This window comes from Paroedura picta, chromosome 4 (genome assembly GCF_049243985.1).
Source record: "Paroedura picta isolate Pp20150507F chromosome 4, Ppicta_v3.0, whole genome shotgun sequence".
NCBI lineage: Eukaryota > Metazoa > Chordata > Lepidosauria > Squamata > Gekkonidae > Paroedura > Paroedura picta.
This window is the reverse complement of record NC_135372.1, coordinates 100,757,704-100,775,905: the sequence shown is the minus strand read 5'-3', so window position 1 is coordinate 100,775,905 and position 18,202 is coordinate 100,757,704. Positions and strand designations below refer to the sequence as shown.

The 18,202-nt window shown below is 41.3% G+C and overlaps 1 protein-coding gene across 4 annotated transcripts in view; it reads right to left on the bottom strand.

Moving 5' to 3' along the window:
* Positions 1–18,202, bottom strand: part of CNTN2 (contactin 2) — a 68,556-nt gene that overhangs the window by 27,272 nt on the left and 23,082 nt on the right. For 3 of the 4 annotated variants that reach the window (XM_077334688.1, XM_077334687.1, XM_077334689.1), the window contains exons 2-5: positions 8,012–8,126; positions 3,664–3,808; positions 1,069–1,244; positions 140–250 (exon numbers count right to left, since the gene is read on the bottom strand). In XM_077334688.1, coding sequence (XP_077190803.1) covers positions 140–250; positions 1,069–1,244; positions 3,664–3,808; positions 8,012–8,066 — 487 coding nt within the window. In that variant the 5' untranslated portion in view covers positions 8,067–8,126. The remainder of the gene's footprint in view (positions 1–139; positions 251–1,068; positions 1,245–3,663; positions 3,809–8,011; positions 8,127–18,202) is intronic. The other variant, XM_077334690.1, reaches the window with a different exon arrangement.

Genomic DNA, 18,202 nt, shown 5'->3' with positions numbered 1-18,202 from the left:
GAGAACCACTGCTGTAGGACTATGAACGTGAGATTTGTTTGTTTCTTAGCACATTTACACTATGCTAAACTAAAGGAATAAAGTGGAAAGGATGTTGGTGTTCTCCACACCCAAGCTAAGAGCCATGTTTCTAACATACCTTCTGCTGCCTCACCTGGGTAATGTTGGGGTGGGATGCAGGGAAGCATCACACCCCAGCCCTCTGTAATCTTCACTGGGTTTCTTTCTTCTGCAGAGAATTCCTGCAAAACTAAATAATAGAAATGGATGGAGAAGATATGGCATAATTTGTGAAGGTCAAGCATTCTTAAAAATTAGATTGCATTGTGCTGGAAAAGGAGACTGCAATCCCAGAAGTAACCTGGACCTAGACCATTTGAGGCTTTAAAAATGAATGTAACCTGAAAACTAGTGGAACATCTCCCCATAACTACTGTAAACAGTGCCTCTTCCCCATTACTGTAGTAGCAAGCAGCCAGGCCACCTCATTGGAAACTCTCTAGTACTCTGGCACCATGGAGGGTGGTTTATAAATAAATAAACAAACAAACAAAATGTATAAGTGAGAAAGGGGTATAGGCAACATATGTAGAAGGAGAACTGGGACTGTGCACCCCTCCCCAGTACATTCCACATCAAAGTGGCACAGAACTTTTATGCCTACAAAGAGATAACCTACTGCACCCAAGTGCTTCCAGACCCCTTCCTCCACTTTCTATAATTCTCCTTCCTACTCAGTGTTGGAGACATTTACACAGTATACATCAAGGTGTTCATGTGCTGCTACACCACTTCAATAATAGTTGTATAAATGTCTGAGTTCTGACCAGGTTGGTCTATGCTGGAAAGCTATCAATGAGGGCAGCTCCCAAGTGACCTCTGACATTCTGCCGCTCTTCCTGCACTGTATTAACTCTAGAAAGTCTGCTGAAACTAAACAGATTCAAGTGGATAGCTGTGCTGGTCTGAAGTAGCACAACAATATTTGAGTCCAATGAATAAATCTTTGTTGGTCTTCAAGGTGCGATTGGACTAAAATTTTGTTGTAAAACTGAACAGGTTACTTACAGCCAAACCGAACGTAAGCTTCTTTGCTGACTACCGTGCCCACAGAGTTGGATGCGACACACTGGTAGGATCCAGCATCTTTGGCTTTCACAGGATTGCTTATGACCAAGTTGCCCCCATTCAGCCTGTAACGGGAATTTGGCTCCATTTTGAGCTCTACTCCGTTCATCTTCCACCTGCCAAGGCAATGAAATTTGGGTGGGGAAAGGAACAGAACAGAGTAATCACAGCTGCACATTAACACTGCATTGAATACTGATGCACAGTGGCATTTATGATGCATGCAAACTCTCAATAGAGCCTATTGTAGGACAATGGTTGAATGGTGAATAGCATCTCAGTTTGCTACAAAACTAACCCAGTAACTTCTCTGTTCCCAATGCTAAAGAAGATCTCAGGCCCAAAGAACTATGCTAGAAAAGCAATAAACTCCTTTGTACTATATTCAAACACACCAAGAAGTACAATGTTAGTTGCTTCAAAAGCCCTTGATTTGGATGTTTTAATTTCAGGTTTGCATTATGTAGCTAGCATCCCTGAACCTCTGCTTTGCAGAACTCCCTGCTGTCCATATTCAGTCTTCCGATCCATGTTAGCGAGATATTTCTGCTGCTCCTTGCCCTTCCTTTTCTTTAATGTCAGCTCTTCTTCCCCGATGATCTTGTTCTTAGTGGCTGTTCAGAGAGACAGCTGCCAGTTTTTGATCTGGAAGTACACCCTGGACATTGATTTCATAATGTAAAGAAATAAGCCATAGCACTTGAATTTCAGAGGAAGTACTTCCAAGATGCATCAAGTTTGGAATGGCCGTCTGCTTTCCCCTGTGATACCCCCCCCCAACAGACTGTAAAATTCAAATTGTTCCAGGGGGTGGGGCTTTTAGAAAGTGAAGTAATCCAGTCAAATAAAACTAATAATTTGATTTTATTATATTTTATTCATACACAGTAATTATACATACTATATACATTTCTGTTGTAAACATTTTTATATAACACTAGTAGAAAGGCCCGTTTTAAAAATGGTCTGGGGGGTGGTAAGAGGGGCCTTTCTATCCTACCCAGCGGTGGCAGCTGGGAAGAGGCATCACAGGCATCACGGAAATGGCACAGACAGCCTTCCCTGCCCTGGCAGCCAGGAGGGCAGGAAAAGCTGCACAGGCAGCAGGGAGCACATGTGGCTGAACTTCCTTGGCCTCTGCTGCAGCGAGGAGGCAAGAAAGAGCAGAGCAGCCGCCACTGAGTGTGCAAGGTGGGCCTTCCCCCTCCGTCTGGTCAGCCAGGAGGCTAGGGAGAGGCGTGGTGGCCACAGAGCATGGGTAGAGGGGATTCCCAGCTTTTATCTGGTGGCCAGGAAGAGCTGTGTGGCAGAGTGTGCAGCCCTCCACCCCCAGGCTCCCCTGGCAGCCAGGAGGGTAGCACAGTTGGCACAGAGGGAGTAGACAGCTGGCCAGAGCTGGGTGCTTATCTTCTACTGGCTCCCCCTCCTCTTGGCAAGTGCCAGAAGTGACACAGCGGAGGAGGAGGGGCATGGTAGAGCCCTCTGACTAGCCTTCGGTGGGGAACGGCCCTCATTCCTACTGAGGGCATTCAGAGGGATGGCACGTCTTTGGGTATTACCCAATGCTTTTTATTAGGTATGATTATTCCAATAGGCAATTTGCATCTTCTGAGCACAGAATTTGGATTTCCTTGGTGGGTATTTGAGAATTATAATTCAGTAAACCAAATTTTGAGCTCAGGAGAATTTAAAATCTGGGACACAATCCAGACAAATTTAAGCACATTAAAACCCACAGATGTAAAATGGAGAGAGTTTAATGTTTACTCCCATCATGTGCTTTTATTTATTTTTAAATATTTATGGTCCATCTTCCTATAATGCTCAAGGTGGCTCAAAAACTGCTCTCACAGGCTTAACTCTCACATTTAACTTAATGGGACTAAAACACTTCACTTTGGCTGGATCATGTCCCATAAGTAGTCAGATAGGACAGGTTTGTCAATTGAAAAAGGCAAGTGGATTTGTCTACATGTTTATTTATATCCTATTCCAAGGAGCTCAGGATGGTGTGCACAGCTTTCCCCCAGCCAAATCTGTCCTTGTAACAATTGTGAGGGCTGATTCATACATGAAGAAAATTAGGTCGGAAAGAAGTTAAGGAAAGGTGAGATGGCAGAATGAACTAGACAGCTTCAGGCTACAGGTGGAAGATCACATTTTGGAATGTTCCTCTAACGTTCAATATTCCCTGCAAAGAGAAAAACAGTACAGCAAGCAACAAGAAGTGGTCGTCACTTTTCCTGTTTCGTAATCTTCTATTTACAGGGAGATTTTATGCAAAGGAACATTCAAAGCAAGATCCCCCCCGATTCACTGTATACACATACTACCCTATTCTCTAGGAAGGGAAAACCAGGCCTGAGATAGTTAGCAACCAGCTCAGAGTCCCACATGGAGTTTCATAGCTCAGTGATCTCCCAGGCCCAAGCTGAACACTGTAAGCACTGTACCACATTGGTTCTTGCATGCTTGTGAGGGTTACAGCCAGACTTGCAGAGAAACAAAAACACCACTGAAAGGAACGAACTTCACCTGTACGTTGCAGGAGGGTTGGCTCGTGCTTGGCATGTCAACAATATTTGTTCCTCTGTTGACCCTTCAGGAAAGATGATGTTGCGTGGTTGCTCTTCAAAGTCCGGCCCACGGTTTCTTACAGTATCTGCTGCTGACTGCCACACTAAATTTTGAAAGAAACCTCAAGTGCTCAGATTGTGAATGAGGATACAATGATAATGTTAGCAGGCACTCCATGGAAAGGATGGTTACACTCCCCAGCCATCAATACTCTTCATTAGACCAAAAAAGGTGCTAAGAAGCCTCATATGAGCCAATGATAGAATAGGACTGTACCTATTCCATATCTCTAGCAAAACCTAACAGTTCCAGGTTTAGATGTGAGGAAATGCCATGTCAAATTTGTGAGCATATATGCACAAGTCTAAATGAAATGGTTGAGTAGAACATACCTGTTGAAGACAGAGGGCCAGGAGATCATGAAATGCAAACAATTTAGTTAGTTATATTTTGTAGCCTTCTAGTGCCAATGTTTACCATTTCTTCTTTATATGTATTAGGGTTGGGCGTTTCGGCATCCGAAGTGGCTGTTCCCGCCTGAAGCAGCCAGTGCCATGGTGCACGGGGGGAGGGAAGGTGCAGGACCGGTGCGCCGGTCAACGCACACACATGTGTGCGTCGACTGGCGCACTAATGCTCACGCCTCCCTCTCCCCCGCACCACAGCCCTGGTTGCTTCGGGCGGGAACAGCCACTTTGGATGCCGAAACGCCCAACCCTAATATGTATATGATGTGTGGATACCACACATATATAGTTTGTGCGTTGTAACCCACCATGAGCTGGCTTGCCAAGAGTGGCAGGTAATAAATTTATAATGATAATAATAATAATAATAATAATAATAATAATAATAATAATAATAATAATAATAATAATAATAATAATAATAACTAATAATAATGTGTTTTGTGGGCATTTATGTCTCTGTGAGCATGTATGCTGCATGTGCACATATGTGTGTACATGGATGTGTGTAAACCTGCCAACTGAGGGTAATTGGATCACGTATTATACAGTCAATGAAGTGGTCTCTATCGTTTGAAAGCCCACGATAAACCCACTAGTCTTTCAGGTGCCACAAGACTCTCTTTAAAATATTTTGTTGAAGCAAATTAACACAGCTCTTCTGCTAGAATGTACATAAAGGTGGTGTTAACAGGAGTCAGAGTTAACTTATGGGGTAGTGAGAATATACATAGGGGCTTGGAGGGGCATTTGCAAGCCTGTACAGAGTCCTGTCTTCTTATGCATCATTATTGCAGTCTGTAGCTGTTGAAACCAACCGGATTATTATGTAGAACCAATTTTTGAGTCCAGCGGCACCTTTAAGGCCAACCAAGTTTTATTCTGGATATAAGCTTTTGTGTGCAAGTGCACTTCTTCAGGATTCATATGTAGTAACTCTGCATCGGATTTCACTGTCAGTCTGGTCTTATTGCATAACTTTATTTGAATGCTCCAGTCTCCTCGTTTTTCGGAAAGTGCACATATCCTTTTTTAGACAACGAAATATCACCGCGTTAATTAAAAGAATGGGAGGGTCCTATGCTTCCTCTTAAGCATTGAAAACAGTGTGCTTCTCCTGTCGCAGCAGGAAAAGCCTTTGTCCTTGACATGGGTGGGGAAGCAAAAGGGCAAGGACACAATGCTGGTCTAGAATGACCGTCATCTCTTAATGCCATCTCAAGAGCTAAAAGCAGCTCCACTTAAAACTCAGAATCATGTGGAAAAGGAGGGAGGCAATTCCTCTTAGGGAGTCCTCAGAACTCAATAAATAATGCATGGTAAATAATTGCAAGATATTTTGTGTTTCAAAGTCCTATCTGTTAAAATCTCAAGTTTCTGCTTCCAAGTATCTGGGGATTTAAGGCACAGAGGCCAAACCTCGCTAAGCTCCCATTTAGTTCCACATGAGCTGTGCATCCACTGACTGTATCCTCCCATTGCCCCTTGCATATCCATGCAATGATTATAGATGACAGCTGTCAAGTATTGATTGTGCAGAGTGCAAAAAGATCAGCCAGGCTTGTATCTGAGATTTCAAGGTGTCTGGGTAAAATGCCAAAATAGCTAAGATCTGCTTTAGGAAACAGATGGGAAGGTACGGGCGAGGAAAACTGCCAGTCTTTGCAAAGGACTTTGAGAGATGTGTGTTTCTGGGGGAGCAAGCTTGGGTGGCATGTATCTCTTGACATGGCTGTATATGAGTAACTCTCATATCTACCTTCTGAATGAAGTACTGGATTTGTTTATTTTGTTGTTTTTGTTGTTGTTGTTGCTGTTGTTGGGTGCAAAGTCGTGTCCGACCCATCGTGACCCCATGGACAATGATCCTCCAGGCCTTCCTGTACTCTACCATTCTCCAGAGTCCATTTAAGTTTGCACCGACTGCTTCAGTGGCTCCATCCAGCCACCTCATTCTCTGTCGTCCCCTTCTTCTTTTGCCCTCAATCGCTCCCAGCATTAGGCTCTTCTCCAGGGAGTCCTTCCTTCTCATGAGGTGGCCAAAGTATTTGAGTTTCATCTTCAGGATCTGGCCTTCTAAGGAGCAGTCAGGGCTGATCTCCTCTAGGACTGACCGGTTTGCTCGCCTTGTAGTCCAAGGGACTCGCAAGAGTCTCCTCCAGCACCAGAGTTCAAAAGCCTCAACTCTTTGAAGCTCGGCCTTCCTGATGGTCCAACTTTCACAGCCACACATTGCAACTGGGAAGACCATAGCCTTGACTAGATGCACTTTTGTTAGCAGGGTGATTTGTTTATTTACTTACTCCAATTAGACCCTGAGTTTTTTGACCAAATGGGAACTTTGTTCTCTTCTCCCCTCTAAACTCACAACGACACTGTGAGGTGGATTAGGCATAGACTGTGTTAGTGCCCCAAGGTCTTCCAACAAGCTACCATCGTGGAGTGAGGATTCAAGCCTGGGTCTCCCAAATTCTGATACTCTAACCAGGGCACCACACTGGCAAAGAGATTGCCACTACACCGCCAGTAGTGAAGAGAGAGACCAATATAGACATCAGTCAACTTTGGAGCTGGTGTAGTCCAGGTGGGATATTTAAAAGTAAATTGCAAAAGGCAGTGCAGTGCCTTGCCTAGAGTAGCAATCTTAGTATGAATACATGAAAAGTATATGCTGAGGAATCTCTGCCCTTGTAGGTGATCAAGAGAGCTCAGTCCCAGTTTTTAGAATATCTAATCTCCTGTTTCCTTAACTGTGGCTACACTGGCTGCTCCTTGCTTTTTTCCATGTAGAAAAATAAGATTAGGAGTCCACATTTAGCCTCTCTGAAAAGCTGCTCTTGATTTTGCATGCAGAAGGGGATGTTTTATCTATTATTTTATAAATCTGGACTATCAGACAGATCTCTAATCAGATGGTTTAAGATGGTTTAGTTGATCTGCTTAGATGCTTGCATACTATGGATAATGAATGATGCTCACTCTTCCAGTGTTTGTTCTCCAGATGTATTGTATCATATGCTAACAATCATTAGTAAATATTTCTGCAGATCTTTGTAGCTCACTTATTCCTCATGATCTCAGCTTGAATACTGAAATTTTGGCTGGTTAACAGCAAACCCAGCTTTGCCTTGATGTCACCAACATATGTGGGTCAGACCAGTTTCCACCCAGGCTAATTGCCTCCTGATCTAGGCTAGCCATCTTCCCAAGAGGCCCAAAGAACATTAAAAGGTAATTAGATATTTATAAAGGACATTGAAGCAGCCTCTCCCCAAGATGATGAATTAGCTCACGGTATTATCTAATTCTCAGTCGTCTGAAATGAAAAGCTTTCCCACTGAGAGATCAGCCTTTTAAAGGGTAGCCTGAGACGTCTAGTAACTAGCAATATTGAGGAGAAAATGGAAATTTGGTCATGAAGCGTAGATGAATAATATTTTGGAAGAACTAACCAATACAGAGACACTGTTATAGAAAGCAAGTCAATGATAATGGTTTAACAATCTCCATTGGACAGAGGGGCAAAAAACAAAAACATTTTATTGTACAATGGGTCTCAACTGGTGCCTTGGTTTGTTGCTTTGAATCTCCCAGTTAGTGCAGTCAGACATCAATATTCATTCACATAATAATATAAATTCCACAATACAAATATTATAAACCACATTCAAATTACATGATCTACCTGGCAAACATGCTGGGATTTTCATTGGGCAAGTTATGCAATATGCAAATCAGAAATGTAGATAATTGTGTGTTTTGAGTTCTGGATGAAGGCCTAGTTCAAAGCTTGTCCCAGCTTGTCCCAGCTTTTGAGACAAGATGGGTCTAATTCTTACCTGTAAAAGAGATGACAGATGATGAGAATAAGGCAAGTTCAACAAATGTCCTCATTGTAATCTTTGAATTGTGGATGGCAGCTCAGCCAATAGGACAGAAGAGAGGAGAGTGATTCTGTAAGACACAAAAAGGCTTATTTGAAACTTTTGAGTATGAACAGACCAAGTATGGAAGGGTTCATGGTAAAATCGTAAGCTTCCTATTAGCTGTCTCCTTGATTTGGTTCCATTCCAAAGTAGTATCCCATTAGAAGAAGAAGAGTTGGTTTTTATACCCCGCTTTTAAATACTCAAAAGAGTCTCAAAGCAGCTTACAACCACCTTCCCTTCCTCTCCCCACAACAGACATCCTGTGAGATAAGTGGGGCTGAAAGAGCTCTGACAGAATTATTCTGTGAGAACACTATACTCAGTACACCACACTGGTTATCAAATATTTTGGACCAGAACTGAGATGAGAACTGGCTACCTTGCAAAAAAAAAAAAACCCTGAGATGCAAGAATAAGCAGTGAGACATCTACTTAAAAAATCAAAACATATATCTAAGATAATCACATAGTGACCAGACACAGCAAAAATAATTGCTGACCATATTTAAGTTTTACACAAAAATAGCAATAGACTGTATCACTTGCATTGCAGTCTTTTAAGTCTGCTCTTTACGATAATGTTATTATAGGAAAACACCATTGGTTTATCTCACAGGGGTACTTCATGTTAGTGTGCATGAAAGACTTACAACACTAGATACATCTTGAGGATTCAAACTGATTTATACATATCTTGTAATGCAAAGCATTGTTATAATGTCTGACATTTGAAGTTCAGATGGCAAGAGATATAAATACAAAAATGAGTTTAGCCTCATGCATGAATACACCATAAAGCCACACTTCCACTCTCTCTTATTCTCTTGTTTATCAGTGTGATTCCTGCCATGCATATCTGGCAAGAAAGGTTTGCTGCATCTGCACTGTTTTGGAGTGCAGCTGATTCTTTCTCACAGGAATGCAGGTAAGCAAAATATTTTCCATATTAAGAACAGCAAATTAAAAGGCTGAAACAAGGGGGCCCCATGACATGGCAGAAAGCACAACTGTGGGAAGTAGATTTTCCTTGCTCCCTGACCTTGGTTATATTCGTTTTCAGAATACCTGATCTAACTGTGGCATACATGCCCTGCTTTATGTTCTAAGAAGGTAACTGTTTCTTCACAGTTGAAAAGGCCCAGCATAAACCATTATTGACAACACACTGATCTATGAATGAAATATGTGGTTTTTTTCCCCATTTCTGTTCACTGACCACATATTCTATGCGTTTGGCTTACACAGTGGAAAGACAATATAACCAGTGACACCCCCCCCCGCCCCGCCCCGCCCCAGGATCTGCCAAGTCAGCCCCAGGAGCCCTCTCTGTCTCTTACCTCCTCATACCCTTTTGTCTATGCAGTGCAAGAGACAACCTGATCTCAGATTCATCCGCTAACTAACTGAAACATCTGGAGTTCATCCTAAATCCAATATTGCTGGTCTCCTTAAAATCAAGAACTAAACTTTATAGTTTGATGGTCTACAAGCTGGATACAGTGCTAAAACCCACCAGGGTTATGGGATTTCTGAATAACAACTTGTGGCTCAAGAGTCTGCCAAAACCTTTATAAAAGAGATGATGCATAATTTGTATCTTTTTCTCCTGTATCAGCTCTACAGATAAACCAGCATAACAAAAGCTACATTTGATTAGTCAAATCAGCAGATCTGCCTTAAAGACACAGGGGGTGCAGCCAGAGCTAAGCAAGGAGGAGACATTTGTGATTATAATTTCATTTTTCCATTTTCTTGCTTTATAAAAGATAGATGCTATATTTGAATGACAGCGACTCTCATCCCTTCTCTCCCGAGATATTTAGCTTAAACAAACTATAGCCCCCCAGGACTAAATGGCTGAGTAGTCAATCACATCATGGAAGAGAGAGCATTGTTGGTGTGTTAATTCTCCCTTTTCTTTCTTGTCCCCCAAAGAGCCATTAGTCACTAAAATGGGGGGGGGGGGGGAAGCAGTACAATTGCTCTAAATTTACAGTCTCCATTTCTATTGCTTTTAAAAGTATTTAGTGGTTGTAGTACTTTCAATGATTCATATAATGACATTTAAAGAGCTATTTCTTTGCTTCCGAGGTCTCTTTCATGCCTACACCTTCTGCTTAAGGGCTTACATAGTTTTGCCTGCTAATCGTCTCCTATTTCCATGTTTATTGCAGGTTACCACAATAGGCATTCTTGAGTTCCATTTAATTAGCCACATCAAACATGATAAAGTTGATATCACTTCCTCAAAACCAGGGTTGGTCTTAGCTTTTCAAAGGTATAACTGCTAAATCTCCAGCACATACACCATTTCAGTTTCTCCACCACCACTACCTACTGTTGCCAAAGTTTTACTTTACAAACCCTGGACAGTTTCCATCAATCCCTAGAGTGATGTGACATCATTTCCTGGAAGTGACATCATGGTGCATAAACTTCTAACCCTCATCACTACTCTCAGTCTCCAGTCAATTCTCAAACATGGCAACCAGGTATGGTGTAAGAACCCTAATCTTGTATGCTCCTTAGCCAGAAGTCTGCCTGATCCAGCTGTGAAGCTTTGCCATGAACTGGCCCCAAACATGCAAGTCTCATTTCCCTCTTAGGAAGTACACTTTCCAAATAGTATACTTAAATCCTCAGGTGAAAGCAACTTAAAAAAATCTTTGTAGTCTTTGATGTCTTGTGACAAATACCACTGAGATATACGCCTAGTGGTCAGGATTTCTGTTCTACCTACACAACCTACAGAAGCAGATACCTGTGTACTCTTAGTGTGTAGGGTATGTCTTCCCCTCCCCAACTCCAAACACTTAACTGTTAAAAAATGCTACATATAAGAAGCAGCTTCTGGAATTCAGAAAATGAGGTTTTGTTTCTTCTTGATGTCTCAGTAGAAACTGGTAGGTAGTTTAGAATAATCTAGATGCCCCTATTCCTTATTTGCCAATGCTTTGCCAGCCAGATTCCATAGATGGCTGCCAATTATGACTGCATCCTCTGCAGACTTGGCTGAGCACAGTGTGAGAGTGACTATCCCATACTGGAGACAGGAGCATGGTTGCGCAGCCAACATAAACCACTTAGTTATTAATCTGCAAGAGATAATATGGAGTTTGCTGAAGAAAATAAATACAAGTATCGATGCAATTGTTGCAGAGATCCATTCACAGCTGCAGTGGACTAGCATTCCAGACAAGATTCTGAAAAAGCCAAGTTCTTTGGCTGGACAGTCTGTAATGCACTTAAGAATATTTTGTACATAAAGGCATATTAATTGTGCACTGTCATTATTCCTCTTGCAATTGGAGGATATTTCATTTTAGGTAAATCTCCAACACGGAATTAACTTCCGTGCCAGAAATTAATTGCACAAATCCTGCATGTAGTTTGCCATATGCAAAAATGCAGCAAACAGAGGCGTACGTCTTCGTCAAATATTGCAGATGCAAGATATACACAGGATTCAAGGAATTCTCTTCATGGAAATCATGTCGAAATTCAATCTAGTCTTAGATGTTTTAAATATATTCAGACTTACTCACAAATGACAATAAAGAGGGGTTAACTACTGAGTAGGTTTAACAGGGATCTGCAGGCATCCCTTGGTCTCTGGTGAGTATATTTCAAGTGATTTTTGATCACAGCCATGCTCTACATTTTGAGGTTTAGCCTAAAAAACACGAGGTGTGCATGGATAAGGTGGGACCTGAGGATGCCCTGGGATTACAGTGCCTCTTTAGACTACAGAGATCAGTTCCCCTGGAATAAATGGATGCGTTGGGACCTCAAGTGGATCCATTATCAAGGAACTGATATTACATCCAGATGCTTACAGTCCCTCGGGGTCTTCCTGCCTGATTGGAGTCCTCTGGCAAGATGATGCTATATCTGGGAAATGATTGTGAAAAAGCAAAACTACACTTTTTGAGTCTGATTTCTGTGGTTTTATAGGTATTAGCTGGAAGAACTCTAACCTTGATTAGGGCACACAGCTCATAGAATCATAGACATATACAGTTGGAAGGGGCCATATAGGCCATCTAGTCCAACCCCCTACTCAATGCAGGATCAGCCTAGAGCATCCAGGATAAGTATCTCTCCAGCTTCTGCTTGAAGACTGCCAGTGAGGGGGAGCTCACTGCCTCCTTAAGCAAGTCAATTCCACTGCTGAACTACTCTGAGTGTGAAAAATTTTCTCTGATGCCTAGCTGATTCTCCATGCAGTTTAAACCCATTACTGCAGGTCCTATCCTCTGCTGCCAACAGGAACCTTTCCCTGCCCTCCTCTAAGTGACAACCTTTCAAATATTTAAAGAGAGCAATCATATCCCCTCTCAACCTCCTCTTCCCCAGGCTGAACATCCCCAGGTCCCTCAACCTATCTTCATAGGGCTTGGTCATTCTTGTCACTCTCCTCTGAACCCTCTCAATTTTGTCCACATCGTTTATGAAATGAGGTGTCCAGAACTGCACGTAGTACTCCAGATGGGGTCTGACCAATGTGGTATACAGTGGGACTATGACATCTTGGAATTTGATGTGACGCCTCTGTTGACATAGCTTAGGACTGCATTTGCCTTCTTTACCACCACATCACACTGTCTGCTCATATTTAGCTTAGTCCACAACTACCCCAAGATCATGTTCACACACACTGCTATCCAGAAGTGTATCTCTCATCCAATATGCATGCTTCTCATGTATACTATAGAACTCCACACTTCTTATTGAATTGCATCTTGTTCTCATTTGCCCACTTTTCCAGCATATTCAAATCTTGTTGCGCCCTATCTCTGTCTTCTGGGGTGGTCACTACTCATCACAATTTGGTGTCATCCACAAATTTAATGAGGAGGTCCCCTATCCCCTCATTCAGATCATTGATAAAAATGTTGAAGAGTACCAGACCCAGTACTGAGCCCTCTGCCATTCCACTGTTTGCCTCCCTTTAATCTAATAAAATACCACTGACAACCACATTTTAGGTATGGTTTTCTATCCAGTTCCCTATCCACCTAACCATCTGAAAATCCAGCCTGAAGTCCTCCAGCTTACTCATCAGAACATCATGGGGAAACTTGTCAAAAGCCTTAATGAAATCTAGGTAAACAAAATCCACGGAGAGTTTCTATGATTTATCTTCCTTGGAATCCTTTCAGGCAAGGAAGGCATAGCAGATAATCAGGGGTCATTTGTGGTTTGGCAGGACTCTCTTTGTCTCTCTCAGGCATCTGAGAGCACAGTGGCTAATGTCCAGGGAAGAAGGGTGGGAACTGGAGAGAGAGGGCCAATTCCACCTTGGACAGCCAGAACACTCTCCACCCCTAGAGCTATTTACAAAATATTAAGAGAAACAATGGATAAGAATTAAGTTGAATGCAGGACTGACCTACAAATCATCGAAGCCATGCTCACTGAGAAGGATCATGTTTAAGGTGACCAGATTTTAACATTGGTAAAACAGGACACCATTGACTGGGGGAGGGGGGGGGGTCTTGATTTAAAATTTGGTCTTTGGTCATAGAACACATAGAATGCAAATATAGTATTGTAATATATATATATATGGTCACCTTAATCAAGTTCTACTGTTGCCAATGTACTCTGTTCAGTGTTAAGATTTAATACTCTCTTCTTGTTAAAATTATAAACTGTGCATTGGTGTTATTGTATATATTTTCTTTGAGTATCTATTTGAGTTGCGTCAGGCTGCGTCAGGAGCGACCGGTCACCTCTAGAGTTCTGCAACTACACAGGCCTACCCTTATACTTGATCCGTAAGCTGCAACTGGTTTAGAATACCACAGCCAGGATCCTCACAAATAGATCCTCTGGCCTGTACTTCAACAACTCAGTTGGCTCCCAGTCAAATTCTGGATCAGGCTTAAGGTTTTGGTAATTACCTTCAAGGCCATATATAACCTGAACCAAAATGACCTCTGTGGGGTTCTTGTTTAAGTTGTTGTTCAATTGAATCTGTGTAATATTCTGTTAAATTTGGAACCACTGTTGTGATGGTGTGTTTGTGTTGTGATTGTGATGTATGCCCTCAACATTTCATGTAAACCAACCTGAGCCTTATGGAAGGGCGTTATAGAAATCCGAGAAATAAATAAAATAAATAAATACATTTGTTTAGTGAACTAGTAAGAATGCTGGACTAAAGGACTGGACCAAGGAACACCTCATCTAGCACTCTAGTTCACACACACAAACTTTTATTAGCAAGATGGCACTCTAGTTAAAATCCATATAAGGTGCACTGGTTAACCTTACCTAATATATGCAGTTGTTATAAAGATAAAATGAGGAAAGGGGGGAGAATTAGGTGGAATTGCCTCCAAAAACACCTGTGTGATGCCACTTTGCATACTTCCTTCAAGTCCATCTTCAAACTTCAGCTTGCCTATGAAATATTTGACCTTAGTTCTCATCCCCTGCTGAAATGAATTCCACCTATGAAAAACTGCTTCAATTTCCCTTCCCCCCACCCTTGTCTTCAAGTTGGGCGAGGACCCATTTTATACTCTGGGAAGTTTGCTGAGAGCAGAATAGAAGTTTAAATAATAAATAAGTGTCATGCACATTATTAGTTCTATTTAAATACTGATAAAATACACCATCCCAGATTAATTGGACTGTTTTATGTTTCTGGAATGGCAGATGCTAGCAGTCTCTGCTAAGCATCAGTGTCTTTATAGGAGGCAACAGTGTCTTCATACTTGCTTCCTTGTATTTCAGACTGAAACATGGATAGCCCTCACTCAAAACTAATTGGAAAAAGTAAAATGGTTCCCAAGGTTTCTTGCAGCATCCCAGAAAGCAAAATAATACACTCATCACTTTGAGCCTTATCCAAGCCTGATGAAACAGGACTAGCTTTATCAACAGATATTATTGTCACAAGATAATTAAATTTCTTGCCCATTTACAAAAACCACGGCATTTGCCTGTACGAGACCGTAGCTAAATGTGTGTTTAATTATAACATAGGCTAACCAATTTGTCTTGGCAAATATTAAGAAATGTGCTTTTACAATTTACATATTTATATTCTGTGCCTTCTGGCCACCTCTACTCCACAGACGTGTGGGAATCAAAAGGAAAACCAACATGTGCGCAAACATTTATGAATACTATTTGACTAGAATTTAAGCCTGTTTTGAAGGTATACTATAAACCTACTGACTGAGGTTTCACTGATGCTTCTGATGTAACAAGCTTTAGCCAACTGGTATGTTGCCACAAGACTCTGCTATGAAAAAAAAGTTTTCCTTGAGAGATCTGGCAATCCTATGACCACAGCCAGGTTGGCTATGCGATTCCATTGATCCATGCAATGTCACTTCCAGATTGGACTACTCCAATTTGCTCATCATAGGGCTACGTTGAAAATGCTTCAGAAACTGGTGGTCCAGAATAGAGCTGCCAGGTTGCTGACCAGAACATCATGGTCAGCTCATATTACTCCAATTGTATGGCAGCTGCACTAGCTACCAATTAGTCTCTGATCCAAGGTGTTGGTGTTAAACTTTAAAGCCCTTAATGGTTTGGATCCCTGATGCCTAGGAGTGGCAGTCAGGAACTGCTGAGAACTTCTCAACTACCACTTAAGTCAGTGAAATGTAAGCTATCTAAGTCCATTAATCCAACCAGAAGCTAATTACTAGCTATAGTGTCATGAGGAAGAAACAGAGAGATGATATACAAGACCCTGCTCTGGCTGTGTGTGAAACTGCTGGTATGAGTATGCAAGGAACACAAGCCAGTTTAGTCTGTGATTCTTTTTTTGCCTTTGGTAATGTTAATCAGATATCAGACTCTCAATACCAGTGGATAAGACTTCTTGGTCAAATTGTTTGAATGCTGATTTCAGGTTTTTAGTGGATAACACACTTCAGATTCTGTCTCAGCAGCTACAAGACATTTCTGAGAACCTGGACTGTATATTGAAATCTTTCAAGCACTCTGAGGCAGGCACTAACCATGATGTCCCCAAAACTAACACTTATATGAAATTGGTCCAACCTAAAACAGTAAATCAGAATATTCATGTATGCCAACTAAGCCAATGCCAGATATCTCTTACAGTAGCTCATATATTTTAGAACAGAGGAAGAGCTATTTTGACTTCCCTTGCTGCCCTCCTAAAGTCAATTAAACTAAGATTTATTTGATATCATTTGAGTTTTTATCAAGTTAGAACTTATCAACTAGGATTCCTCAAGAGTGATTTTATATCACAAAGACTTTTAAGGAAGAAACTTCACTCAGTAGCATTTGACAGAACCAAGGGGTTGGGTTACTCCACTGAAAACCCAAGGTGCTTTGTCTAATTTTAACATGTTTTTTTTTAAGAAGCCGCTGTTCCTACCATCACTTCCAGTATAAAGGAATTTCAGGAAAAACTGGAGCTCTCCCTAGGGAAAATTAAATCATGTGTTAATGCTTTACCAGAAACAAGGCCTTTGGATGGATTATGTTATAGGCAACAGACTTCAGCTTCTTCTGAGACCCAAAGAACAGGAAGATTAGAAGGAATATGGTCACAAACCTTCACAAATTGAGCCTTCAGATGCTCCTGATTTGCCCAGTGAAGTCCTGATAGACTTACTCTGACCATTTCTGCACTGGTAAATTCACTTCCCCGGCTCCTGTGTAGGAGCACACATCTGGGCAGACAAGGTGCACAGGGCCAAATGCTCTCCCATGCGGGAGCAAGAAGAGGTGAGGAAACCTGCCCCAGTTCAAACTCCAGCCTGCAGCCTGGCATGAAGCCTCCAGTGTGGAAATAGTCTCTTTCTCGGAGAATTTACCTAGAATATCTATTGAAAAGTCTAAGACAAAAAATCTGACCATCTTCTAAAACTTCCACCAATGGGTGTATTTGTTCCGAACTTGATGAGATTCTGGATCAAATTGTGGAAGTGGATTGACTATCTTCTGCTAATCAGACTTACAATATTAAATTTCTATATTGGAATATCTTGGGCTAGAGAAATAAGAGAAGAGATCCTGACATACTAAAGTTTATTAAGGACTCTGATATTATTTTTGACAAGAGACTTGGTCATCTATTGAGATCTTTATTATTGGTTTTACTTCCTTTGTACTCCCTGTCCTGAAATTTAATACAAAAGGTCATTACAAGGACGGGTTATGTTACTTATTTAATAATGCCTCTAAATTTAAGATAAATCAATTAGAATCGTACCCTTCACTTTCTCAGGCTTTTCATCTTTCCATCAATCACTTCCAGTTGTTACTGATAAATGTTTATATGCCCCCTTTTTCTTCCATTAGCATGTCTGCCCCTTTCTGGGAATCACTAAATATATATTTGGACCCTCTTATGGAGAATCATCCTGAGGTCACTCTCCTCATGGCAAGAGATTTTAATGCCAGACTGGGTAGTAACAACAAAATGCTAGCTAACTACATGAATTGGGACTATGAGGCTTTTATCTCTTACCCATTTATGCTTTCCAGAGAATCTGAAGACCAGGTTATAAATCAGGCAGGGCCATATTTGGTAGATGGTTGTATTAAATTTAATCTTTGTATATTAAATGGCTTAGGTTCTCTTGATCCTCATGGTGAATATACTTACATTTCTCCTTGTGGGTCTAGCATTGTGCATTATATATTCGTTTTGAACTGCTTTCAACTGCTTTGGAAGACCATACTACTGATTTTAAGTTTGGTGTTCAAACAGAAAAGGTGCATTTTCCAACTCAGATGTCCTTAAATTAAGGGTTGATTTAGCATTTTCCCCTCTTCCTTACTCTGATAATAAGGACCAGTCCCTATATATCAAAATTAAATGGTCTCCCATGTCACAGACTAAAATTAATATATGGATGCTTAGTCACTCTGGACAGCAATCTAAAAGTAACCTATCTAATGCTAAATATATCTCTGAGGCACTCATTTTCTATATTTTGGACAAACATCTTGTGCTGTTGTAGTTAAACACTCCTGGTTTGATGCTGAATGTCTTTCCTCCAAAAAAACAACTGCACCAATTGTGTCATGAATTATACTATAATCATTCCCCAAAGGACTGTCTCTTCTCATGAGAAATGGACAGGTGCCATA